At 36.0% G+C, this 23,066-nt stretch overlaps 1 protein-coding gene across 3 annotated transcripts in view; it reads right to left on the bottom strand.

The window, feature by feature from the left end:
- The window catches only part of flt1 (fms related receptor tyrosine kinase 1), a 170,924-nt gene that overhangs the window by 65,751 nt on the left and 82,107 nt on the right, over window positions 1–23,066 (bottom strand). For all 3 annotated transcript variants that reach the window (XM_051926511.1, XM_028799484.2, XM_051926512.1), the window contains exons 12-14: window positions 12,193–12,301; window positions 8,698–8,994; window positions 730–876 (exon numbers count right to left, since the gene is read on the bottom strand). In XM_051926511.1, the coding sequence (XP_051782471.1) occupies window positions 730–876; window positions 8,698–8,994; window positions 12,193–12,301 (553 nt within the window). The remainder of the gene's footprint in view (window positions 1–729; window positions 877–8,697; window positions 8,995–12,192; window positions 12,302–23,066) is intronic.

The following is a 23,066-nucleotide window of genomic DNA, read 5'->3' as shown; positions in this document are numbered from 1 at the left end:
ATGTTTTCTGCATATAAAATTTGCTTTTTAGGGAACCACAAAAAAGTAATACACCAAGATTTTGGAACTATTGATGTTTTTGTCATTCAAAGTCAACAATTATTTAATAACTACTACGATCCCAGAATTGAAGACTTTATCTCACTTACATGCACAATTTGCATTTTACCCCTCTTGGAGGCTCCGTAATATTTGATCATAGATAATTAACAATTCAAACATGTGTTAGTAAATGTCGCCCAACTGCATACATCCCTGCAATGTTTATTTCAAGTAAAAAAGTGTTGTTTGCATTAGTGGGACCAATGCAATAGCAATCAAAAGGAACACGAACAACAGCAAATGATGTGAAAGATCAACAACGTTTTGAACTGTACACTGTACTAAAGAAAAATGCCTCCCAACACATTTTGCATTATAATGCAAATGATGTGTAGAAAAATACATTTTATTCTCTGAAATTAGGCAAACCACAGAATATTTCAGTGGCATAGAATACATTCTTAGCATACCACAGGCAGTATTAAACTTGTACATATTAGACATTTAAACTTTCAACCTTGCGTGGGATAAAAAAAAAAGTAGAATTCCACTGACGTTAGACCTATTTTAGGGAAATATTCAGTTTCCAGATTTAAACAAATAAGATTGAATTTGATAATAAATGTATTCTTCTAATCGAGACATAAGAAATGATTTTAGTCAAAAAGCAAATTTATTTCTTCCTACCTGGTCCCTGTTGTAATCTCTGGCTGTTCTTATACCAGCTAATTTGAGGATATGGGATTCCAGTTGCTGGGCACTCAAGAATAATGGTGCTACTCACATTCACAGTCTGATTTGTAAGGCTATGCAAGAGTCGAGGAGCTTCCTGGGCTACATAAATATACAAAGGTAAAAAAAAAAAAATGTCAGTTAAAATTACTATATGGAAGTTTAAAAGTACCAGGGCTGCTTTAGTAGTAAGAAGAAAAACTGAAAATGAAAAAACAATTTAAAAAACCCTGGAAGAAACAAAAGGTAAGATTCACAGCTATATAGGCCTAGCCCATATTACTGTGCAGAATATACAAAAAATCAATATGGAAGGGTCATACAATACTTCCACGTAAATTTCATTTAGGAGTACCACAGAAAAGCATACAAGAGAAGATTTTACAATATATTAAAACTGGTTGCACTGTATAATAATATACTATTAAGTACATATTTATCCATCCATCCATTATCCAACCTGCTACAGTATATCCTAACTACAGGGTCATGGGGGTCTGCTGGAGCCAATCCCAGCCAACACAGGGCGCAGGGCAGGAAACAAACCCCGGGCAGGGCGCCAGCCCACCCCTAGTACATATTTATTATGTACTCAAATAAATGTAAAGTTAAAATAAACAGGAAATTGAATGTTAATATTTAGTTTGAAACTAATGACATTGGGTCAGATGAAGTAAATAAACTGCATAGATAGACAGGTGTGTACAGGGGTAGGTTAATACTACCATGAACATGTCAGCTATCCTGACTTTTCAATTTCTTTGAGGGTGTGAGTGCACGTTCATGGCTGCATGTGCATTCATGCATGCATACTGTACATGTATTTTTAAAAATTATGTATCTCAAAAGCTGCTTATGCAAAAATTTAGCAAATCAAAAGGCCTGGTCCTTTCACTAAACTGAGGAGACTGAAAAATCCAGAATAAATTAAACAGTTTCTACAGTAGTTAACGTTAGACATAGGTCAAACTGTTTTTGAAGGATATATAGATAAGTTCTAGAAATAAACTGGACAAAAAAGCAATGGACCTGGAGCCCGTCACAAGACGAACACTATGCAACTTGTTTGAAAAAGATAAGTCATTTTTTTGTGAAATTGTCATTGTAGATACATTTCTACAGACACCACACTAAAATCAACTTTTCTCAAAATTTGGAAAGTCTTTGAATTAGATCTCGATAGCAATACCAAATTTTTGAACACATCACCAAACTTCCATTTATATGGTATTAAAAATTGATTTGAAATTGAGGCACTATGATGCATAGCCTTATATTCATTTACAAATCTGGGTAACATCTTAGTATAGATACTGCAAAATGTATCAATTACTCATTTAATCTAACGTAACAAGAACTTAACAAAGGCTTCTTTGGTTTTAATGCAACACAGCATCAGCAAAGTGGTTATTCGTCTCTGCAATGTGGCATACAACAAAACTTCACTTTGGAACAGTCATATGTGTCTTACGTGTGACATATTTCTCTTGATATTGCATATCTCAATATATGGCTTGTGAATCAATCATAGTCACGAGTAATTTTTCCAGCATATCAGATGCCACACTGCACAGAGATGAACAGACTATTTACTGTTGCTTTGCAAGTGTCATTAACACCAAAATAGTTCTTTGTTAAGGGCTTGTTACATAAGCGTAAATGAGTAATAAATTGATTTTTACAGTACCAACACTAAAGTGTTAACCAAATGTGCATGTTGAAATTCTTTTAACTTTAAATTTTTAAAAAAATATAAACCTATTTTTACATTAGCTTACATTAATGCAGGATAACAAATAGAAAAGAGTCAATGAACTTAACCTATTTGGAAGTATGATTTTGCTTTGAAAGACAGATGCCTTGTGTAACTTTTAACATAACATAGTAGCCATGCCCCTTTTAGTAATTTGAGGCAAAAAGACAGAAGGAGGCATTTGGAATACAGACCACCTTCAGGGAAGAAGGAGACCTATATACAGGTAAATTAACTGATCTGCTTGTCACACAGTAGGTCAGAGGTTGAGCATGGACCAAAAGCTTTGTGATTTATAGTCCACTTGGTTCGACAGTATATCACACTGGCCATCACTGCACCACAGTGGCCAATTGGAACCTAAACTGCATCGTAATATTTTAACATAACTACTCTACTAATTGCATTTGTGTTTTCCTCCTTATCCTAAAGTTGTATGACTTAGGTTAACTGGTTACTGCTTCTTACAGAGTTGATCCCCACCCTGTGTCCACTGCTGTCACCATATGGGTACTATAACTAGAAACAGAAGGATAGGTGACTTGCATACCAATGTATTTGCACTTAAACTTCTTTCTTAATAAATATTTTTTCTGAATTGCTTTTAAAAAATGAACATTTTATAGAAATAAGCAAAAGAGTAAATGACATTGAACATTCTGCTTCTTTACAGTGTGGATCATTTGCAAAAGAATTTCTTTTTATTTTAGGAAATATCAAAACTGAAAGAAAACTCCTTACAAGAAGCTCAGCAAATAAGAATTTGGAATCTATGAATGAACATCATTGAATAGTATTTATAACTAAAACTCTTTCTAAAAAAAAAAAAAAAGAATTTCCGGTTCTATCTCAACTCACATGTGGAATGCAGGAACAAGGAAACAATAAGTGAAAGCAAATTAAGACAGGAATGAATGCTTGATTTAAAAAGTAGTGTAACGATAAGGCTACACTAAAGTGTAATTCGCTTGTTTTTGGACTGTTCACATTTATAACATTGTCAAAAAAATGTTGATGAAATTGAAGCGTTATCTAAATATTTTTGACCAGCTATTTACAAAATTTTGCTTCAGTATAGATACTTTTTAATGGTAACTTTTACAAAATACTCTTTTTCAAAAATATACAATTAATAAAATGAAAAAATATACTGCCCAAAGGATTTACTGATGAATTTATTTCAAAGTCTTATTTACTTTCTATGCATATATGTAGATATTTTTTGTTTTATTTATTGATTTTGCAAGCCAGTACACAATACGTTTCCTTCCTGAGATTTTCAGGTTAAAAATGACTGATCTGAGACAGAGTCCTTTGCTATTTTAACCACACATGAAAGATGTATTTTTTTTGGTGTTATCAGCATTTGAATTTGCATCATTGTTAAGAAACACAAAAAAATGCTGAAGAGACCAGGAAAAAAAAAAGGAAATTTTCACACCATTCATTAGGCTTTCCTTCAACCTGACAGTGGCAAATTTGTTAATTGTTTTACAAGCTTTTAAAGTGCTTGCTTAGACTGGCATCATCGGGAAATGCTATTGTTTACTCTTCCTTACTCAAGAAAAGCCATTCCCATGTGAAAGACCCACACTGTTGAAGAATACAGCTCACCCTGAAAAATAGGAAGTTGTCTGCTGTGTTCCCAAGCACGAGACACTGTTTTGATGTTACCAGGCAAATACTAGTAACAGACAAACCCATAGATTTTCTGCAATCTCATTCTTTTAAAGGCAAGGCTATTTTTACCAGTTATAAATGGTGTTCAGTAACAATTATGACTCTTTCTCATTTCCTGGCACAAAAAACATTAGCGTTTAGAATGACACGTAACTTTTGTGCTGTGACAGCGTGAAGTTCTTGGAGTCGCATGTCTCATGAAAGTCAGAATATAAGCAGTGTGGTGATATTTTTTCCTTTCTTCAAATCTATACAAAAAAATCTAATTTTACAAATGTCAAAGTCAGACTTCTAGTTTTAGTTGCACCAACAGAATTTCCCAAGCTGTTTATTTTGCTGTGAATTTCCCCAAATACTGCAGCTTCAGTTTTAAACCTTGCTATAATATGCAGGTCAAGACTTCCTTTTAAAATGTTATTATGGCCCAGATCTGTGTTTATATTAAAATATAAGAAACTATAAATTACCTGAGTTGTGAAGCTTGAGAAAACTTCTTTCAAAGCTTTTACTTTGTTTAATAACATTAGAAACATAACAGAATATAATCTTTCATTGATTTTGGAAGGAGAGGGTGTGTGCCTTTCAAAATCATGTCTAATTGCACTGACCCTCAGTTCAATCAAGTTGCAGAAATATCTCAATGATGATCAATAAAATAGGATGTAACTTAGCCAAATTTCAAATATCATGGCAAATGGTCTAAAAACTTGCACAAATATGATATATTTTTAAAAAATTTTCAATAAATTTACAAAACTTCTTAAAATCTTGTTGTCACTTTATCATTGTACAGTAGTTGTACTGAATGTTGTTAGATGAGGGGGAAAAATATACCGTATATACTTGAGTATAAGCCAACCCGAATATAAGCCGAGGTACCTAATTTTACCTACAAAAACAGGAAAAACTTATTGGCTCGAGTATAAGCCTAGGGTGGGAAATGCAGCAGCTACTGGTAAGTTTCAATAATCAAAATAAATACCAATAAAATTACCGTACATTAATTGAGGCATCAGTAGGTTAAATGTTTTTGAGTATTTATTTCAAAGAAAAACAGTAAACTAGCTCTGTAAGTGGAGAAGAGGGTCAACAAAAACAATATGGTATCTCTCTCGCTCTCTCTCTGTCGTGCCTGTGCGTGTGTGTGTGTGTGTATGTGAGTGTGTGTCTCTCTCTTGTGCTCTCTTTCTGCTCGTTGCAGAGGGAATACACAGGGAGAGACTGAACACGTGTGGGTTGGCGGGGGCAGCAGGACCTGACTCGAATATAAGCCGAGGGTGAGGTTTTTCAGCACATTTTGGGTGCTGAAAAACTCTGCTTATATTCGAGTATATACAGTATATATATATTTTTTAGCACAAGGCTGCAATATAACAAAATGTGTATAAAGTGAAGGGTCTGAACTTCCACTCATCTGCAGAACTTCTGCTCATTAAATATCTTTATTACATAATTCTATAGGCTTTAGTGACTACAATGCAAGAAATCTCAGAACAGAAGCTGTTTCAGAGATGTTGTTAAATGCTAGAGATGCCACTTTGTCTGCCACAGAAAACTGCACCATTGTCAAAGTCTCTTGGATCATACATCTTGCTCATTCCAATGATTGGTCACACAACAACTAAAGTTCTTAGTGTGGTCTGCATGTGATATCTGTTGTTAGGCTGCTAGATGATAATGCGTTAAGAGTTAGCAGGCTATATGTGTTAACAAACAAGTGTACCTGATAAAGTGGTCACTTCATATACATAGGCACAAAGCACACAATACTGAACAGTATTAAAATGTATATTTTAATACATACGTTACATACAGTATGTGAGTTTGTATTCATATAAACACTTAGATACAGTAATGTCTTTCTTTCATATTTTATTATACTATATATGTATTTTGGCGGACAGCTGGTGCCCTTGCCCAGCCAGAATGCCTTCTTAATGGAAGGAACGGGGGAGGGAACATGAACAGGGCATTATGTCCTCTGGACCACTAGCCCTGCTGGTTTGCAGTGGTGCCTCAGACTCCCACAGGGCTTCATGGGAGTTGGAGTTTGGCACAGCCCTGTTGGGTTCAATGGGTATCACTAGGAGGTGCTGAAGGAACTGCAGAGTCCTACTTTGTCGGGCTTCCGCCTCACCCTGAAGTGCTTTGGAACCAAGCTAATGGGCTACCAGAATTAGTCCTGGGTGCAGGATGAAAGAAGTCCACTGCCACTTCTCTGAGGGCCAGAGTCAGGTGGAAGAGGGGCTCAAGTTGCTGGAGGAGGAGTGGAGGCAGAAAGACAGAGACAGAGATGGTGAGAAGAGAAAAAGACAAAGTGTTGAGTGCTTTATTGTTATTAATTTGCTTATGTACTGTAAACTGTAGGTGGGAAACAATTGGGAAGAGTTTCCCTCAGCCAAATAAAAGTTTGTGTTGAGCTAGAACTTTTCTCTACGTCTGTATGTGCTGGGTTTAGGGAGCGGGTGTGCCAACTGCAGGCCACAATATGAATATCGAGTGACCTATCTCAGTCTTCTCCCAGCATCCAAAGATCTGTACTGTGGAAAACTAAATAAATTATTACTGCATTAGGGGTACACAAATGTATTCATACAATACAAACACTATCTATGAATGTACATCCTGTTTGTATTTTCCTGACTGTCTTAGTTCTTTTCACAACTTATTTTCAACACCATACTTATATGTTGACATTCTTTATTTATGATTACTCTTTCCCCAATATTACATTTTTTGTAATATTGTATTTGGGAAAATTGAATGCCTTGTGATTTTCAATGTTCTTTATAGCTTACTAATCACATTAGACCTGCGAGTGAAATCCAGAAACACAAATTGATTATTTAGTATGTCAATTGCACTCTGTCAATATGACAACTCACACAAAACTCAATAACTCACTGAATAATGTTACTGTATTTCCAGTGCTATGCATCAGATATTGAGTTCCCATGGCAGAATTAATGATAGACAGAGTGCACAACATTCTATGGCCTGACAGTCAGTTGAAGCAAGTCCAGAAAACTGAGGGTTGGATGCATACATTGTTGCAATGCATATTCTATGCATATACAGCATGTACTGTTACTGAATAAGTAATCTGTTATTGAGTCTCTCAGGAATAAATTTATGCCACCTGATATAGTTTGTGATAAATATGCAGCTTTGGAACTCTTATCATATAATATTGTATATTTTCACATCAAATTGATAAAAGGTGCAACAAATATAAAGTGAATTTTAACAGAAGTAAATTATTTCCCATTAACCTCACTGCCAAGAATTTTTCCCATTGCAGCCTTTCCAAGTTGCTTCTGACATAGATCCTTTTAAATTAAACATTACCTCACTACTCACATGTACTAGACTTGACCTTAAATGCTGGTTAATTCTTCCCTTAGACCTCTATTGACCAGATTGTATCCTTAAAATAGGAATACTTCACAAATGCTTAAACTTTTTCAAGGGTATTTTTCTAAAACATTACTAAAAAGTACTATGCATATCAATTTCTGTCACATTAGATAAGTTTGCATATTCCAAGACATTACTGTACTTTTAAAGCATGAAAGCAGGGCCCTGGAAATCTGGCACATGAATTTAGTTCTACTCCAGCCTGGTCCCATTTTAGTCTTATGATGCTACTCTGTTTTAGGTGTTTGTTGTGGTGTTGGATCATATCCCATTTAACAAATGACAGTTCTGTTTTCTGGCTTTCATAACCTTACTGCAAGGCACCTTATTTTTAGGTGTTGGAAGCAAGCTACTCCACACTCACTTATACACTGAGATAAGGATGTTTGCTGTTCCTTAAGTTAGGGAAAATTAGATTCAGTGCTTTGGGATATATAAAACAAATTATATTCCAGCTTTCCTTTTATATTATTTTTCAGCTTCTATTACTCACTTTTAGTCATTATTTATGGCGCTCTTCAGATTCTTTCTACATTAAAACCTCTAGTTGCTCTCCATTTTCTTTTATATCTCAATATACTTTTAGGTCAATATATCTTTTTTGTATATACTTCATATACTTATATACGTATTGTATGCAACATTTTTACAATTAATACTTGTAGTTTCAGCTTGGCTATTTTATCAAAATATAACATACCATTCTCAAACCCATTTAGTCAAATTCAGGATTGTGGTTAGGGGAGGTAGGCGCAGTCTCTGACTTAGGAGAACTGTGTTCTGGTCCATCACAGGGCCACCTTTTATCATTTTTTAATTTTGTTGTTATTCTAGTGAGTTAAAGCATGCACATTTTTAACATATGTAATCATGGTAAATGAACTGCACTGGCTTATACTTTGCTAGTTATTGTTAGATGCACAAAATGTACATAGTGTACAGTACCTTTACTGGTTATGACATACGTCAAATGTTTTATATATGTGAGCAGTGAATTATACATAGCTATAATTCATAAAAAGATCTGCAAGAATCTTTCAATCAACAATTTCAGGTAGGCGTAAAATACTCACCAACAATGTTGATATGCTGTTCCTGGGACACTTCTTCCCCTGTCTGCAAATTCCTTACTGTGCAAACATAGGTGCCTGAATTTTCTTGGGAAACATTTTTCAATTTAACATAGGCAGTATCTGAATCCTCACCATGAATTACCACAGTATTTAAGTTAGACACTGGATGTTCTGTTTTGTTTCGCACATGCAAAGTTATATTGCTATACAGATATCTGCTGACTTTGCATGCCACACTCAGATCTTCACCTTCTGTTGGGTCTCCAATTACTTCCAAAGCAAATCCATTAGGTGTATCTGAATAAAAAAAGGAAAAATAATACAGAATCTTTTTACAAAAGAAATATTTTGACTAATCAGAAGGCAATATTGCAAGGGTTTAGTCACTAAAATCTAAACAGAACACGATTCCCCATAATTTTTTTGTATGTTTTTACACAAAGGAATGATGGATTCCTTTGTCCATCATTCAGACTACAGTCCATCAGAACACTTCTCCACGCCTCCCATTGGGTGAGAAAGCCTGAAGCCATCACATTCATTTAAATACTGGATTCTCAGAAAAACATTATTTCATTTTGTGCCCAATGGCAGCTTATAGTGGAGGAGAAGTGGTGCCAGGTGAGGTGTTTGTTGCATAATTTAATTTGCTTGAATTTGATGTGTATGATGAATAAAAAGAGAATTGATTTAAATTAACATATCTTCTTTAAGCAGTGGATTTCCTGCCCTATTATTAATATCCCTATTATAGTATCTCTGCTAATGTTGCTTTTACGTACAGTAATTGTTCATTTTTACAGTAAATTTTACTGGCCTTCCAGAAACTAAATATTTTGGTTGAGTTTTGAATAAGACTTTTTAAAATCAATATAGAAACAGAAAAAGGTGAGGTAAAATATTTTGTGTTACTTTCTTCTATTTTTAAAATAGTCAAGATTGAAAAGAAAAATGTCTACCACACGTTACCTTGACAAAAATGGTAAATCATATTGTAGCACAACCTTGCACTGTAACGCAAATAGAAAAGAAAAGCCAAAAGGAAATAAACAACTCACTTAATCTAGAATAGGGTCACAGCGGCCTATTCTAGCTAGCACAGGGTACAAGGCAGAAACAATCCCTGGACAGGGCGCCAGTCTATCTCAGGGCAAACACACAGACACAAGCACCCTAAATAATTCAGTATCACCAGTCCAGCTAACTTGCATGTCATTTGACTGTCGGAGGACACCCATGCAAACACGGAGAGAATATGAAGGACCTGGGATGCAGCCCCTGGCCTCCTTACTGTAAGGCAGTAGCACCACCAGTACACCACCATGCTGCCCTACAGAGATTGTACAAAATAACAAGTATGAGTGGGGATCGCCACATTGAACATGATGGTGCATATAAGAATACTCAAATAAATTAGATTTCAGATATATAGATTGTCCCACCTACTCAAATAATTAGTGGAAGTTATGCTGTAAGGATATTAGCACATTCAAAAATGTCTACATTGTCACAGAATACTCTAGGACTGTACATTCTTTGTCACAGGTTCCCAAATAGTCCTGGCTGGAACACAGGGACATTAACATATTATTTGTGGCATAAACAATATGTGCTTTGTGTTAATGTAGTTCATATAGTTGGCCATTAGAGGATGCTCAAAGTAAGAATGAATTGTGAAGCTCTGGTCATTTTCAGTCTTTCTGTTTTACACTACATAAAAGACACACCCTGAATGTGTACAAAGGAAGGATAGGAAATGTTTAAAAGGATGTGCCAAAGGATAACAGAAGATAGCCATTAATGTAATTTATTAAATCCTGTTCTAAAACCGCATTTTTTATATAAGCTTTGTACATTCATAACTGTGCGTGCACTGGCATGTCAATATAGCTAATAAATACCTAACTACTAACATGTTTTCAAAGATAAAATTGGCATTGCTATTACTGGAGTCATGTGTGCCCTTTAAAAAGTCAGTGTGATGAAACTGGAACTTCCAGGATTACTTTTAAGTACATTCTGCAAGGGTAAAGTGCTGAGTGGGAGACCGCGAAAGAGTCAGCATTGTTATCTGTAGCAGGCAGACACAGTAGAAGATAACTAGAAGGGTCAGGTAGGGTTCTGCCGCTTACAAAATGTAATTATCACATGGAGTTTTCAAAGTAATGATAATGAGAAGTCAAGCAAAATGACACTTTTTACAATTATTAAAGAAATCAGCCTAGATTTAAAATAATCCGAAACAACAATATCACATAAAATTGTATTCTATATTTTTGCATATATACCACATAATGAGATGAAACCTAAAAGCTAGAGTGTAGTTTACAGATCACCAGAATAATCTCTAGTAGCATGTCCTTGGAAAGCTCTTCCTGAAAAAATCAAATTTAAAACTTCCAAGAAATTATTATTTTTAATGTCTACTACTTATAAAGAAGCTGCATTCAATGTCATCTGTTGTGGACTGTGTGTTTGAATGTGAGGAATGACTGGATGAATAATGAAACAAAAAATATATTTACTTTAATGATTTGAAACTTCCTGCGGAAATAGTTCCCAGGTTTCCTGATGGAAGATAATGTTTATCTTTGCCAAGCACCACCAGGAATCTCAAAATAAAGTGCATTTAGCGACACTGGGAAATCAGCAAGATAAGGGAGCCTGGTTCCTGCTTCACCCTCAGTAACAGCAACACACCCTCGTCTGTTGTACATGCCAGGACTCACTCTGAGTTTTAATGAGTTGGGATGGTGTAAATTCCATGGAAACTGTCAGCATACAGTGGAAAGCCTGACAAGGTGCTTTCCGTGACAACTTCCACATCTGATTCAAACATAATACTGTTTAAAAGTAGCAACAGGTAAAGTGTTACTATTTAAGGACTCGGTGAAGATCACAGCTACTAAAGATGACATTATTAGTCCTGAGATATGGATTAACTAATACATATCTATAATTTAAGTATGTGCAAACATTCATTACATATATAGTAGAAGGTAGCCTTCTTTTATAACCACCATAATCATTTCCTTACTAGATAAACCATGAATGTATGCCCAGGGTATCTCACCAGTACGAACTACAGTATGTACAGTATCCATATTTCCGACCCATATTTTTCTGTAGCTATCTGAAAGGATAAGACACAGCTTGTGGTTGGCACAGCGGCTTGACAGGGACCTACCATCAACATTATCCCATTCCAATGCTGCACACAGTTACAATGAACAAATTTAGAGTTGCCAAATTACTTAAAATCAAAAACTGTACATAAAAGATAACATAGACAGGAGTTGATCCAACAACTACACGGTGACAACTGTAGCTGCAGAACTTAAAAAAAAAAAGTCTTTATCAGAGAAAAATTAGTCAACAAAATAACAGCATTAATTTAAATGCATAGTATTAAGTCACTAAACTATTCAAATACTATTCATATTTTTGGTCAAAATCTACTGACAAGACATTATGATTAAGTAAAAACCAATATACCTGTGATGAAAAAGTTGATGTTTCTCCTATCTTTTCCAACCTTATTGGTAGCCAAACAACGATAGACCCCAGAAACCATAGCTTCTGCAATTACTAGGACTCCTACAGTCTGTAGAAATAACAAGACAAACATGTCACCATTTGTTATATTTCTTTTCAAATATTTATAATTGACATTTAAGACAGGGTGACTCAGTTCTTCTATGATGAATATTATTATGAGTTTTAAGGTAATTAAAAAACTGTATTATAGTACAACATTGCAAACTCAGTATAAAAACACATTAATCCACCTTTACTAGATGATTCTCATCATTTTCATCTTTTTTTCAACTTTACACTGCTTGTAGCTAAACGCAGTCCATTTCTTTTGCCTAGTCCTTTATCATATCTCCATCAACCTTTCTTTAATATGGCATCTTTTTCTACAAGACCACCATAAGACACTTAACAAAGCAAGATTAAAATAAAATATATTAATTTCACATGCATATGTCTGAGGGATTATTTACTTTATAGAGAATATAAAGTGACATAAAAACAGTACAAATTTGTTTACACTGTGCTCGTTTCAAAAAGATTCTCCACCGTTGAACAATCAATAAGGGTCATCTTAATTCAAATCTGAAATTAATGATTATTGAGTCTGTCAATTAATCAGTATATTACACTGTACATAATGCTGAATATGTATGGACATTCCTAAGTGCATACGTCTTGCAGATGCCATAATAAATTTAAAAGTACTTGCATGAGATTATTAAGAACCATAAAGCTGGTAGTGAAACTATAATTATTTTTTTCTTTCTTTCATTGTATGGTGATTAAAGAAAAACAAACAGTTGTCTTGCATGACACCCAACTGGCACTGCACCCAAACCTTGTCCTTCACCTTGTGACTGTCAAAGATATCTGGCAGTAACTAAGCTGGAGCCTAAACAGGCTATGTGCTGTAAATCAACAGGCCACCAGGAACTCACCAGCAAATACTACTACCAGGCCTGACTGCTTTTTAAGGTGAGGTCATGTTTAATTTAACCAAGGCTATCATGAAAAATCATTTTTCATCTTGTAGATCTCTGTTTGCTTCACTCACCACGAGGGGTGAGGCAACAAGCAGACCATCTTCAGGCAGCACTTTGGTCAGGATGGCACTTTCATACAAGAGCATTTTTTCGCCTTACAAAATAATAGTACAACAAAATGAGAGTTACATATGAAACATAACAGTTTCAAACTTATCAAGTGCTTTATTTATATACTGCCTTTAAAAACCTATAAGAAATATTTTTATTTTAATAATTTCAAAACTGCAATTTGCACCACTTCATGAAACCACAAACTTACAAGCATCAAAACAGCACATGTGCATTTCAAAGTTACGTGTAAAATGTAGTTAATTCCTGGAGTGTATCAGTCACAAGTACAAAGTCTTTTAAATGTCTTACATTTTCACTAAACATGTTTAGGTGGAAAAAAGATGGCCAGACATCTTTTAACTTACTGGACATAGTTTAAATCTGCCAAAGTGCTTACAGAAGTGTACTAGATAAGTGAAACAGCACACTTTGTTTCACATTCAATTTTGCATTCCCAAAACTCAATAGATATATATATTTTGTTCAAAAAGAAGTAGTGAAGAATTTACACATTTTTACTGTTTTAATGCACATTTTGAGTTTAATATTTTTAAAATAGTCTTTTTCACTTTTTAAAATGTTTCTAAAAATAATATTACTAATTTATTATTTTTCCCTTTTGTTCCAAGGTTGTACTGTATCATGAGAGTATTGTATTATGAAGTCTGTATTGCAATATGTGTTATATGTGGATTAAGTGTTTTGACTAGTAAGGATATATTGTATATGGGGGATAGCTATAAAAATATACTGATGTTGTTTAATATGCTGGTCTTCTACCCATATCATGGTCAATATGGTTCTATTGATTATTGAAGCATACAAGCCTCGCCACCATTCCACGGTCACTATCTTACTCATCTTAGTTGGACTCATCTCTACACAAAACACTAGCTCTGAAGTCAAACTTATTGATATCTTTCTTCCACTCTGGGATATTCCCCAGATGTATATAGAGATACTTATAAGCCACGAGCTTAGTTGGAGTTGGACCTGGTTTCAGTGGAAGAGAGGGCCGCCTCAAAGAAACTTTGAGTTGCAGACTGGAAAACCTTGGTTGATGTTTACATGTGAGCACCAAACAACTATTCAAAGCATTTAGCTTTTTTAGAGATTCTGTGCTTAAAAGGGTACCATCTCCTGACTCTGCAGTACTAGGAGACTTCAGTGCTCACCTGTGGAATGACAGTGATACCTGGATGTGCATGACTGAGATGAATGACAGATATATTGGTTGTGTGGTTGGAAAAAATGGCTTGTTAAGGTAGTGAGTTGTTATCAAATTTCTATGTTAGCCATAAGCTGTCCATAGCAAATGTGTTCAAACACTAAGATGATAAAATGTGCATGTGGTACTAGAGCCAAAGGTTTGTGTCTGATCTGAGACCATGTGTTCTGGACACTAGGGTAAACAGATGTGCTGAACTGTCAACTGATTGCCACTTGATCAGATGACTGGAGTATCTGCTGGACAGACCTGGAAGACCCAAGAGAGTAGTAAGAGTTTGCAAGCAATGAATAGCCAATGCTTCTATTCAGAATCAGTTCAGCTGTCTCACCTACAGAACAGTTTCTCTTGCATCTTGGGATAGGTCAAAGACATAGATTCAGACTATAATGTGTTCAAGATCTCAGTAGTAAGTTGTGCAGCAAAGAGCTGTCCAGAATGATACTGATGCCTGTCATTGCAGCAACACTAGGATCTGTTGTTGGACACCAGTAGTAAGGGAAGCAGTCAAGTTGATGAAAGAGCCCTCTATATAATTCAACCAGAAGATCTCCAGATTTGACAGGCAGGACAAAAAATCAGCAGCTACTGCAGTGGATGAAGTGAAAGCCTGTCTATGTGTTAGGGTTTGGTGAGGGTATGGAAAACAATTTTTCGATTGCCTCAAAAAAAGTTTTGCCAAACCATCAAAACCTCATGAAGGGTCCATGAGATAATGACTGACATTGTAATGGAACATGGCTGTGAAACCTTTGATGCATCAATCATCAACCCCATCCTCACCAGAGCAGTCACAGGAAAATGAGATTGAAAGGAAAGGAGGCTGAAATGAGATTCTGAACAGCTTTGCTGAGTTCATCTTAATAATATGGCGAGGAACTCAGCAAAACAGTAGACTGAAGCTTCTCGAGTTTGAGAGGAGACACTTGAGGTGGTTTAGAATTTTGCCTTGCCTCCCATGGGAGGTATAGAGTGAATAGCCCACTGGGAGACAACCTGGGGCAGACTGAGAACATGGTGGAGAGATTATATGAAAAAATAATTGTGCACATGGACAGGGAATATGAGATTTAATTCATTGCATGGCACACTGAAACACAAAACTCTTATATACCAGGCCCTTATTTATTCAGATGACTGAAAGCTTAAATAAAAAATGCTTGAAAGGGACAACTTTCATTAAGGCACCAATAAAAAATTACAATTATATGAAGCAAAACCCAAATTAAAAGGAAACATAGTAAACCGATGGCCTTGTCATTTTTTTCCTTAAATATTAAGTGAATACAGCTTGTAAAAATGTAATTGGTTTTGGAAAGAGTGAAAGTGGAACAGTAAACTACACTTCCTTCAAAAGACATCATCTTAAACAAACATTTTCTGCTTGCATTTGGTTAAATTATAGCACTTACAGATAAATATTAACTTGTTGCTTTATTAAATGTTGTTCTCCTCACTGTTGTTTCTTCTCTGATACAATTACTTGACCTTGAACTCACTGTATCACTGATTTTGACAGCTAAAAAGTGATAAACAGCTTAAAGCCAAATAATACATTCTGCTAATTTTTAGACATTTATTGTAGTACATGCATATTCCGCAGAGAAGACACTACGGGATATATCAACATTTCAACGGAACTGATTAGGAACTTGGAATGTAGTCAGGTTCAAGAGGAATGATATCTAAAGAGCAGGAATTTCCCTTTATCCTCAATAACCTATTATTAGAAAAATATACATACAGTAGCTATTCATCATTGATTACCATTTGCATGCTTACTGACTTTCCATGCATAAACTGGTCTAGTGTGTCATCTGTACTGTAGGTATAAAATCCACCAAAGCTTCTCAAACATTGCAATAATTGCAGAAGTGACACAGAGAAAAGATAAATGTATTCCTGTTACTAGGAATGGCTAAGGAAAACATTGCTACCAAAAGTTAAAATCCTGCAATAAAGAAATGAAATAGTTGAGGGGAAAATAGCCTGGAGCAGTGTAATGCTAGTAAACACTGAATCTAGATTCAGGACTTGATTTCCAGTTCCAGTCCTGGGGCCCTCTCTCCCTGTAGGCCTTGCCTTCAATTAGTTTTACATTCTGAGAGTCATTTAACCTTTCAGTCATCTCATTTTTTAATTTATTGGTCTTATTTCTTCTCATTTTCTGCAATCAAAAAAGAGTAGTGGTGTGAGATTTAAATTCATAAGAAATTTTAAATCTTCACATTTTGCCATAGTTTTAAGTTCTTAACTCTCTTTTGTCATGTTGCTGGTAATTCACCATTTTTGAGGAAGTTGCTCCATTAATTATGCCCTAATATTGATTATTTTTAATAAATGAAGTAGACACCGGTCATTTCAATACTGGATTAGCTAAATTTTATTGGAATGTAGCAAGCATTTATATGGAAGCATTTATATGTTGTGTATGAGAGTATTTACTAGTTTTTATCATGATCTTTCATTCCCACCTTTTCAGATGTTCTGGTTATTCAAGCCATTATTTATGTGTGACCACTATGATAGATAAGACACAGAAGTAGTTTCAGCTTTTCTGCATCTTGTGCCATTTGCCCTGCTCATCATTAATTATCATTATTAGAATAAACTTATATGAGCAAACTCCACAAAAAAGGTGAATTACAGCAATAGGAACATGACAGGAAAAAAGTTCAGAACTTAAAACTATGGCAGAAATGCAAATGTTTCTATGTTTCTTATGAATGTAAACCTTTCTCTTTTATAAATGCAAAGTAGAAGGAGAATAAAAAGACCAGTTAGCTAAAAAATGAGTTCAGTTATAGGTAAAAAGAATCACTGATTGCAAAACTATGACGCATTTGGGGAAAAAACCTGTAGACAATCCAGGACTGGATTTGGAAACCACTAGCTTAGACTATAAAATCAACAAAAAATGTAACTGAATGCACAGAGTATGTTTGTTAATACTTTTTCACAAGTACTTGACATTATATCATATACACAAACATGGCCTGGCTTACATGTTTCCATTTGAAATAAGAAAAGACATATTGTATGACTAAACAATTAAATATGTGTTTTATATTAAAGAAGATATTTAAGGAGGAATTCAACTTATATAATTAGCAATAAAATGTATTTGTTATTCTTTATAAACAGGAAAGCCTACACAAGAATCCTTTCAGCATGTATCCATTTACTGAAGACCAAAGCATATTTACTTCTTCTACTCCAAAGAAAAAGAAATCTTCCTGATAATGAACAAAATCACTCCTTAATGATAACTAGTACTAACTGAACTTCTGGAGATCCTGACATTAAAAACAGGATTTTAGCCTTTGAAGTCTTTGAATTGCACTTCCTTGATAAAGAAGGTATTCCAGACTCAAAATGAAAAATGGAATTTTGGTAATATGGTAGAGAGGCATGACTAATCCATAAAGTATATACTGTATATGAACGATTGAATGAATGAAAATATATTTATTTGCTTACATTTTACATATTACTTTAACAACACTTTTTTGTATTTGATATTGACTCATTTCTACAGGATATGTATGAGGGAAGTGTGACAGTAGTGAGGTCTGCGGTAGGAGCAACGGATGCATTTAACGTGGAGGTGGCATTACATCAGGGATCGGCTCTAAGCCCTTTCTTGTTTGCAATGGTGATGGACAGGTTGGCAGACAAGATTAGACAGGAGTCCCCGTGGACTATGATGTTTGCTGATGACATTGTGATCTGTACCGATAGTAGGGAGCCTGGTTGAGGAGACCCTGGAGAGTTGGAGATATGCTCTAGAGAGGAGAGGAATGATGGTCAGTAGGAACAAGACAGAATACATGTGTGTAAATGAGAGGGAGGTCAGTGGAATTGTGAGGATGCAGGGAGTGGAGTTGGCGAAGGTGGATGAGTTTAAATACTTGGGATCAACAGTACAGAGTAATGGGGATTGTGGAAGAGAGGAGAAAAAGAGAGTGCAGGCAGGGTGGAATGGGTGGAGAAGAGTGTCAGGAGTGATTTGGGATAGACGGGTATCAGCAAGAGTGAAAGGGAAGGTCTACAGGATGGTAGTGAGACCAGCTATGTTATATGGGTTGGAGATGGTGGCACTGACCAGAAAGCAGGAGACAGAGCTGGAGGTGGCAGAGTTAAAGATGCTAACATTTGCACTGGGTGTGACAAGGATGGATAGGATTAGAAATGAGTACATTAGAGGGTCAGCTCAGATTGGACGGTTGGGAGACAAAGTCAGAGAGGCGAGATAGCATTGGTTTGGACATGTGCAGAGGAGAGATGCTGGGTATATTGGGAGAAGGATGCTAAGGATAGAGCTGCCAGGGAAGAGGGAAAGAGGAAGGCCTAAGCGAAGGTTTATGGATGTGGTGAGAGAGGACATGCAGCTGATGGGTGTAACAGAACAAGATGCACAGGACAGAAAGATATGGAAGAAGATGATCTGCTGTGGCAACCCCCAACGGGAGCAGCCGAAAGAAGAAGAAGATATTGACTCATTTCTCAATTTTTTAAGACTGATGACCCTGATTTCTAACAAGCTATTAGATTGATTGGAGAATTTAAATTGTCAAACTGTAAGAGTGAGGATGCCTAACACAGATTAGCATCCTATCCAGGGCTCTTTTCTTATGACTGTTACTGCTGGATTAAGTTTTGACTCCCAATGAGTATGAGGGTTCAGAACATAAATGAATATCTTAATATGATGACTGTAAGAAATACTGAAAAGTATAAGAAACTAGAGAAGTAACCATAACTGATGGATATGCCATTGTCTTCTTAATTCAAGTCAAACAGTTGTTAGATAAATTACAAATTGACAGTAGTTTAACTTAAGGATGGTGCAGTAGTTAATGCTGCTACCTCAGGACTCTAGGAGGTTCAGATCTTGGGTTGATCAGCATCTGTTCAGAGTGCACATGTTCTTTTGATTAAGTGGAGTTTCCTTCTGCTTGCCAAAGAGGTGAAGGGCAGTTTGACTGGTGATACTAAAGTGGCCCCATATATCTGAGTGGTTATGCATGGAGGTTGTCAGTAGAGTAGCACTAGCTGCTGCCTTGCCCCTTATCCTGCTCTACAGGCTAAATAGGTAATTTAATAAGTAGTGTTCAATGAAGTATAATATAATCTGTTTTTAAATTTCAGATTCAAAATGTTTTTACAATGATAAATAAAATGGATGTAAAATAAGTACAATTCCTTTCCTTGGAGTATCTATAAATGAAAGCTGAAAATAAACACAAGAAAGATTTACTTCTTTTGTCTTTTGGAAAAGTTCCTAATTTTCAGTCAAGTATGGCAACACCATTATAAGCAAGAAACTTAAAATAGACTTTATTAAACAAGTGGTATTATTATGATAAAAACAATATCATTTTGAGTGAAAGGTGTGTGACATAAATCAAAGTTAGTTATATTCAGTACATTCTTATAATAAAGGCAAAAAACAAGGATTTTGACTAATTTCTGTCATGTTTTTCTCCAAGATTTTATCATACACCTACAAGCCTACGCACATTCTCTGGTGAGACATGCTTAGGTATGTGTCAAAGCTCCTAAATCTTTGATCATTGTTATCAGATTTCATCAATGCTCTCCTGTACAGGAGTCCAACTGTAAAATTTGACACATTACTACATATACATTTCTTTTTGGATTAATTCTTTTTCCCTAATCCGTCACTGTGAATGGTTCTTCCATCAAAGATTTGTTTTTCATTAGAATGATATACATCTGGGATAAAGTATCTAATTTTGTAAAGCACATATAGTGAGATTTAAAACTTCCCCAACATATACTGCCAAAGTGGCCTAACAGTAGTATTCTGACATCCAGAAAGACAGTGAGTTACAGTTACAGAAATATTCATCATAATTGACCTGTCCAATTAAAAGTGATTTTACATACTGTTTTAAATATGGTATATCCACAGTTTTTAACAGATTATTAGTATAAAATAAGCTGAATTTAATACAGTATATGTAACTTTCTTTATATAACTGTTTTAATCTTTGTCATCTAAAAGCATACTGTCGACAAATACTGCAACCGTGAAATAGCGTGATGTTAATTCTGTCCCAGAGGCTCCTCACTAACACAGAACTCCATCACTAGGACAGAATGGCACTGTCAGATGTGGAAATCTATATATATAAAAGCCAAATACCACTGACTCACTCATCACGAAATCTCCCAAACCATGAGGACTTGGGACTTGGCCCATGGATGCTTGCTAAGAAACGGTTTTAAGGTCCAAGCGCGAAATTTCTAATAGTTTTTTAGACCTGTTTGTATGTCTGTTCGCTTTTCACGAGAGAACTACTTAAAGGATTTAAATCAGGTTTTTTTCTATAATTTGCTTGAACATTCCGCTGATTTTGAGCCTTTCTCATCATGCTAAGTATCATAGTTCGCTTGCGGTACTGATTTATTAGCGCGAATCCAAGAGAGACTCATTGGGCTGTGGGGAGGAGGGCAGGGCCCATCTCACTCATGCATCTGCCTCGGGGCGTAACCTTAACTCCACTTAGTTAGCGAACGAGAGAACTATTTAACGGATTTAGATCTTTTTTTTCTATAATTTGCTTGAACATTCCAGTTGATTTTGCAACTTCTCTCATTGCGCTAAGAATCATAGTTCACTTGCAGAAGCGATATATTCACACTAATCCGAGACAGAGGCTGCGGGCCGAAGAAAGGGGGAAGTGATCTTCCCCTCAGCAGTAATATTTACCTATCCCACTGTCTCCTAAACCTTTCACATTTATAAGAGTAAAAGATAACACTATTCTGAAAAAAATCTTTGTACACGAATAACATTGGTTTTTCAGAATAATGCCCCAGATCTCCACCATGTCTTTAATCTATTCAGTTCCTGTGATGTTAAGTTTGGTTAAAAAATTAATTATTCAAGATTTGCTCTTTTTGCTTTGCATAAACTTTGTCATCAGCCTTTTCACCCACCATTGGTCTCAATTAGATACCTTCATAAAAGGCATTAGTGCAAGACATTGAAGTTTCCAAGTACCACTTTGTTTTAAAGACTATGAAGGAATATTTTTCCTCTTGGATTCCCTCTCTTTCTTTCTTTCCATTATCATTTAGCTGTTATTTAAATGAATTTTGATCCAAGTTTAATTTTGTCATTGCCATGCTTCAAAACCCCCTGGTAAATACTGGTCTAATCTCAGATCCGTTTCCTTTAGAACAGTAAACACCTTCCACCATAGTCTCTACTTCCTAACAACAGTCTCCTTATCCTTTATACTCTTAGGATGTAGTACTGGATTGAATGACACCTACACATATTTGATTACTGTCACTTTTCTGTCTACTTCTTGTAAGGCTCTCCTGACATTAAATGTATTGATAGACGAAGCCTGAAATAGATGGAACTGGGGGTCAGTTACAGATAGGGCTGAGTATGTGGCCTTGGGGGATGCTAAATCTCATACCCACACTGTCACCTGTGGGGTTCCACAAGGATCAGCCCTTGGGCCGACCCTCTTTAATATCTATATGCTACCCCTGGGTCACATCATCCGCAAGCATGGATTTTCATTCCATTGCTATGCCGATGATACACAGCTCTATGTGAGACTGGATTCAACTTCTCTTATACCTCCATCAACTTTTTCCTCTTGCTTGGATGAGATTGAGGCCTGGATGTCCAAGAACTTCCTCAAGCTGAACAGCACCAAAACTGAAGCTCTTTTAATTGGCACCCCCCAATCAACTTCGTTCCTCTGTAAATTGTATTTCCTTTTCTGACCGTACCATTACCCTCTCCCCTTCTGTTATAAATCTGGGTGTCAAGTTAGACTCCCATCTATCATTTGATACACATGTCCATCACCTTTGTAAAATTGCATGCCTTCATCTCCGAAACATAGCCAAACTCCGTCCCTATCTCTCCCTCTGAGATGCTGAAAAGCTGGTTGATACCTTTGTCTCATCCAAACTGGACTATTGTAATGCACTCCTCATTGGGATACCCAACAAGAGCCTTCAAAAGCTACAACAAATTCAAAATACTGCTGCAAGAATCCTGATGAGGGTGTGGAAATATGAACACATTTCACCAATCCTTCGGTCGCTTCATTGGCTCTCCATTCACCTCCGTATTGAATACAAACTCTGTTTGTTTACTCACCAGTGTATCCATGGAAATACTCCACAATATCTCAAGGAACTCCTTAATACTACAATCCACTGCAAGAAACCTCCATTTTGCAAAAACCAACCACCTTCACCACCTGTGACCAAACTTCATACAATGGGTGACCGAGCCTTTGCAGCTGCTGCTCCATGGCTCTGGAATGCCCTACCAGAGAGCCTAAGAACACAGCAGATTGTGGGCTGTTTTAAAAAACAGCTAAAGACTTTTCTATTTCATCCATCCATCCATCCATCCATCCTCTTCCGCTTATCCGAGGTCGGGTCGCGGGGGCAGCAGCTTGAGCAGAGATGCCCAGACTTCCCTCTCCCCGGCCACTTCTTCT

This window comes from Erpetoichthys calabaricus, chromosome 4 (assembly GCF_900747795.2).
Source record: "Erpetoichthys calabaricus chromosome 4, fErpCal1.3, whole genome shotgun sequence".
Taxonomy (NCBI): domain Eukaryota; kingdom Metazoa; phylum Chordata; class Cladistia; order Polypteriformes; family Polypteridae; genus Erpetoichthys; species Erpetoichthys calabaricus.
This window is presented reverse-complemented; position numbering and strand designations above follow the sequence as displayed.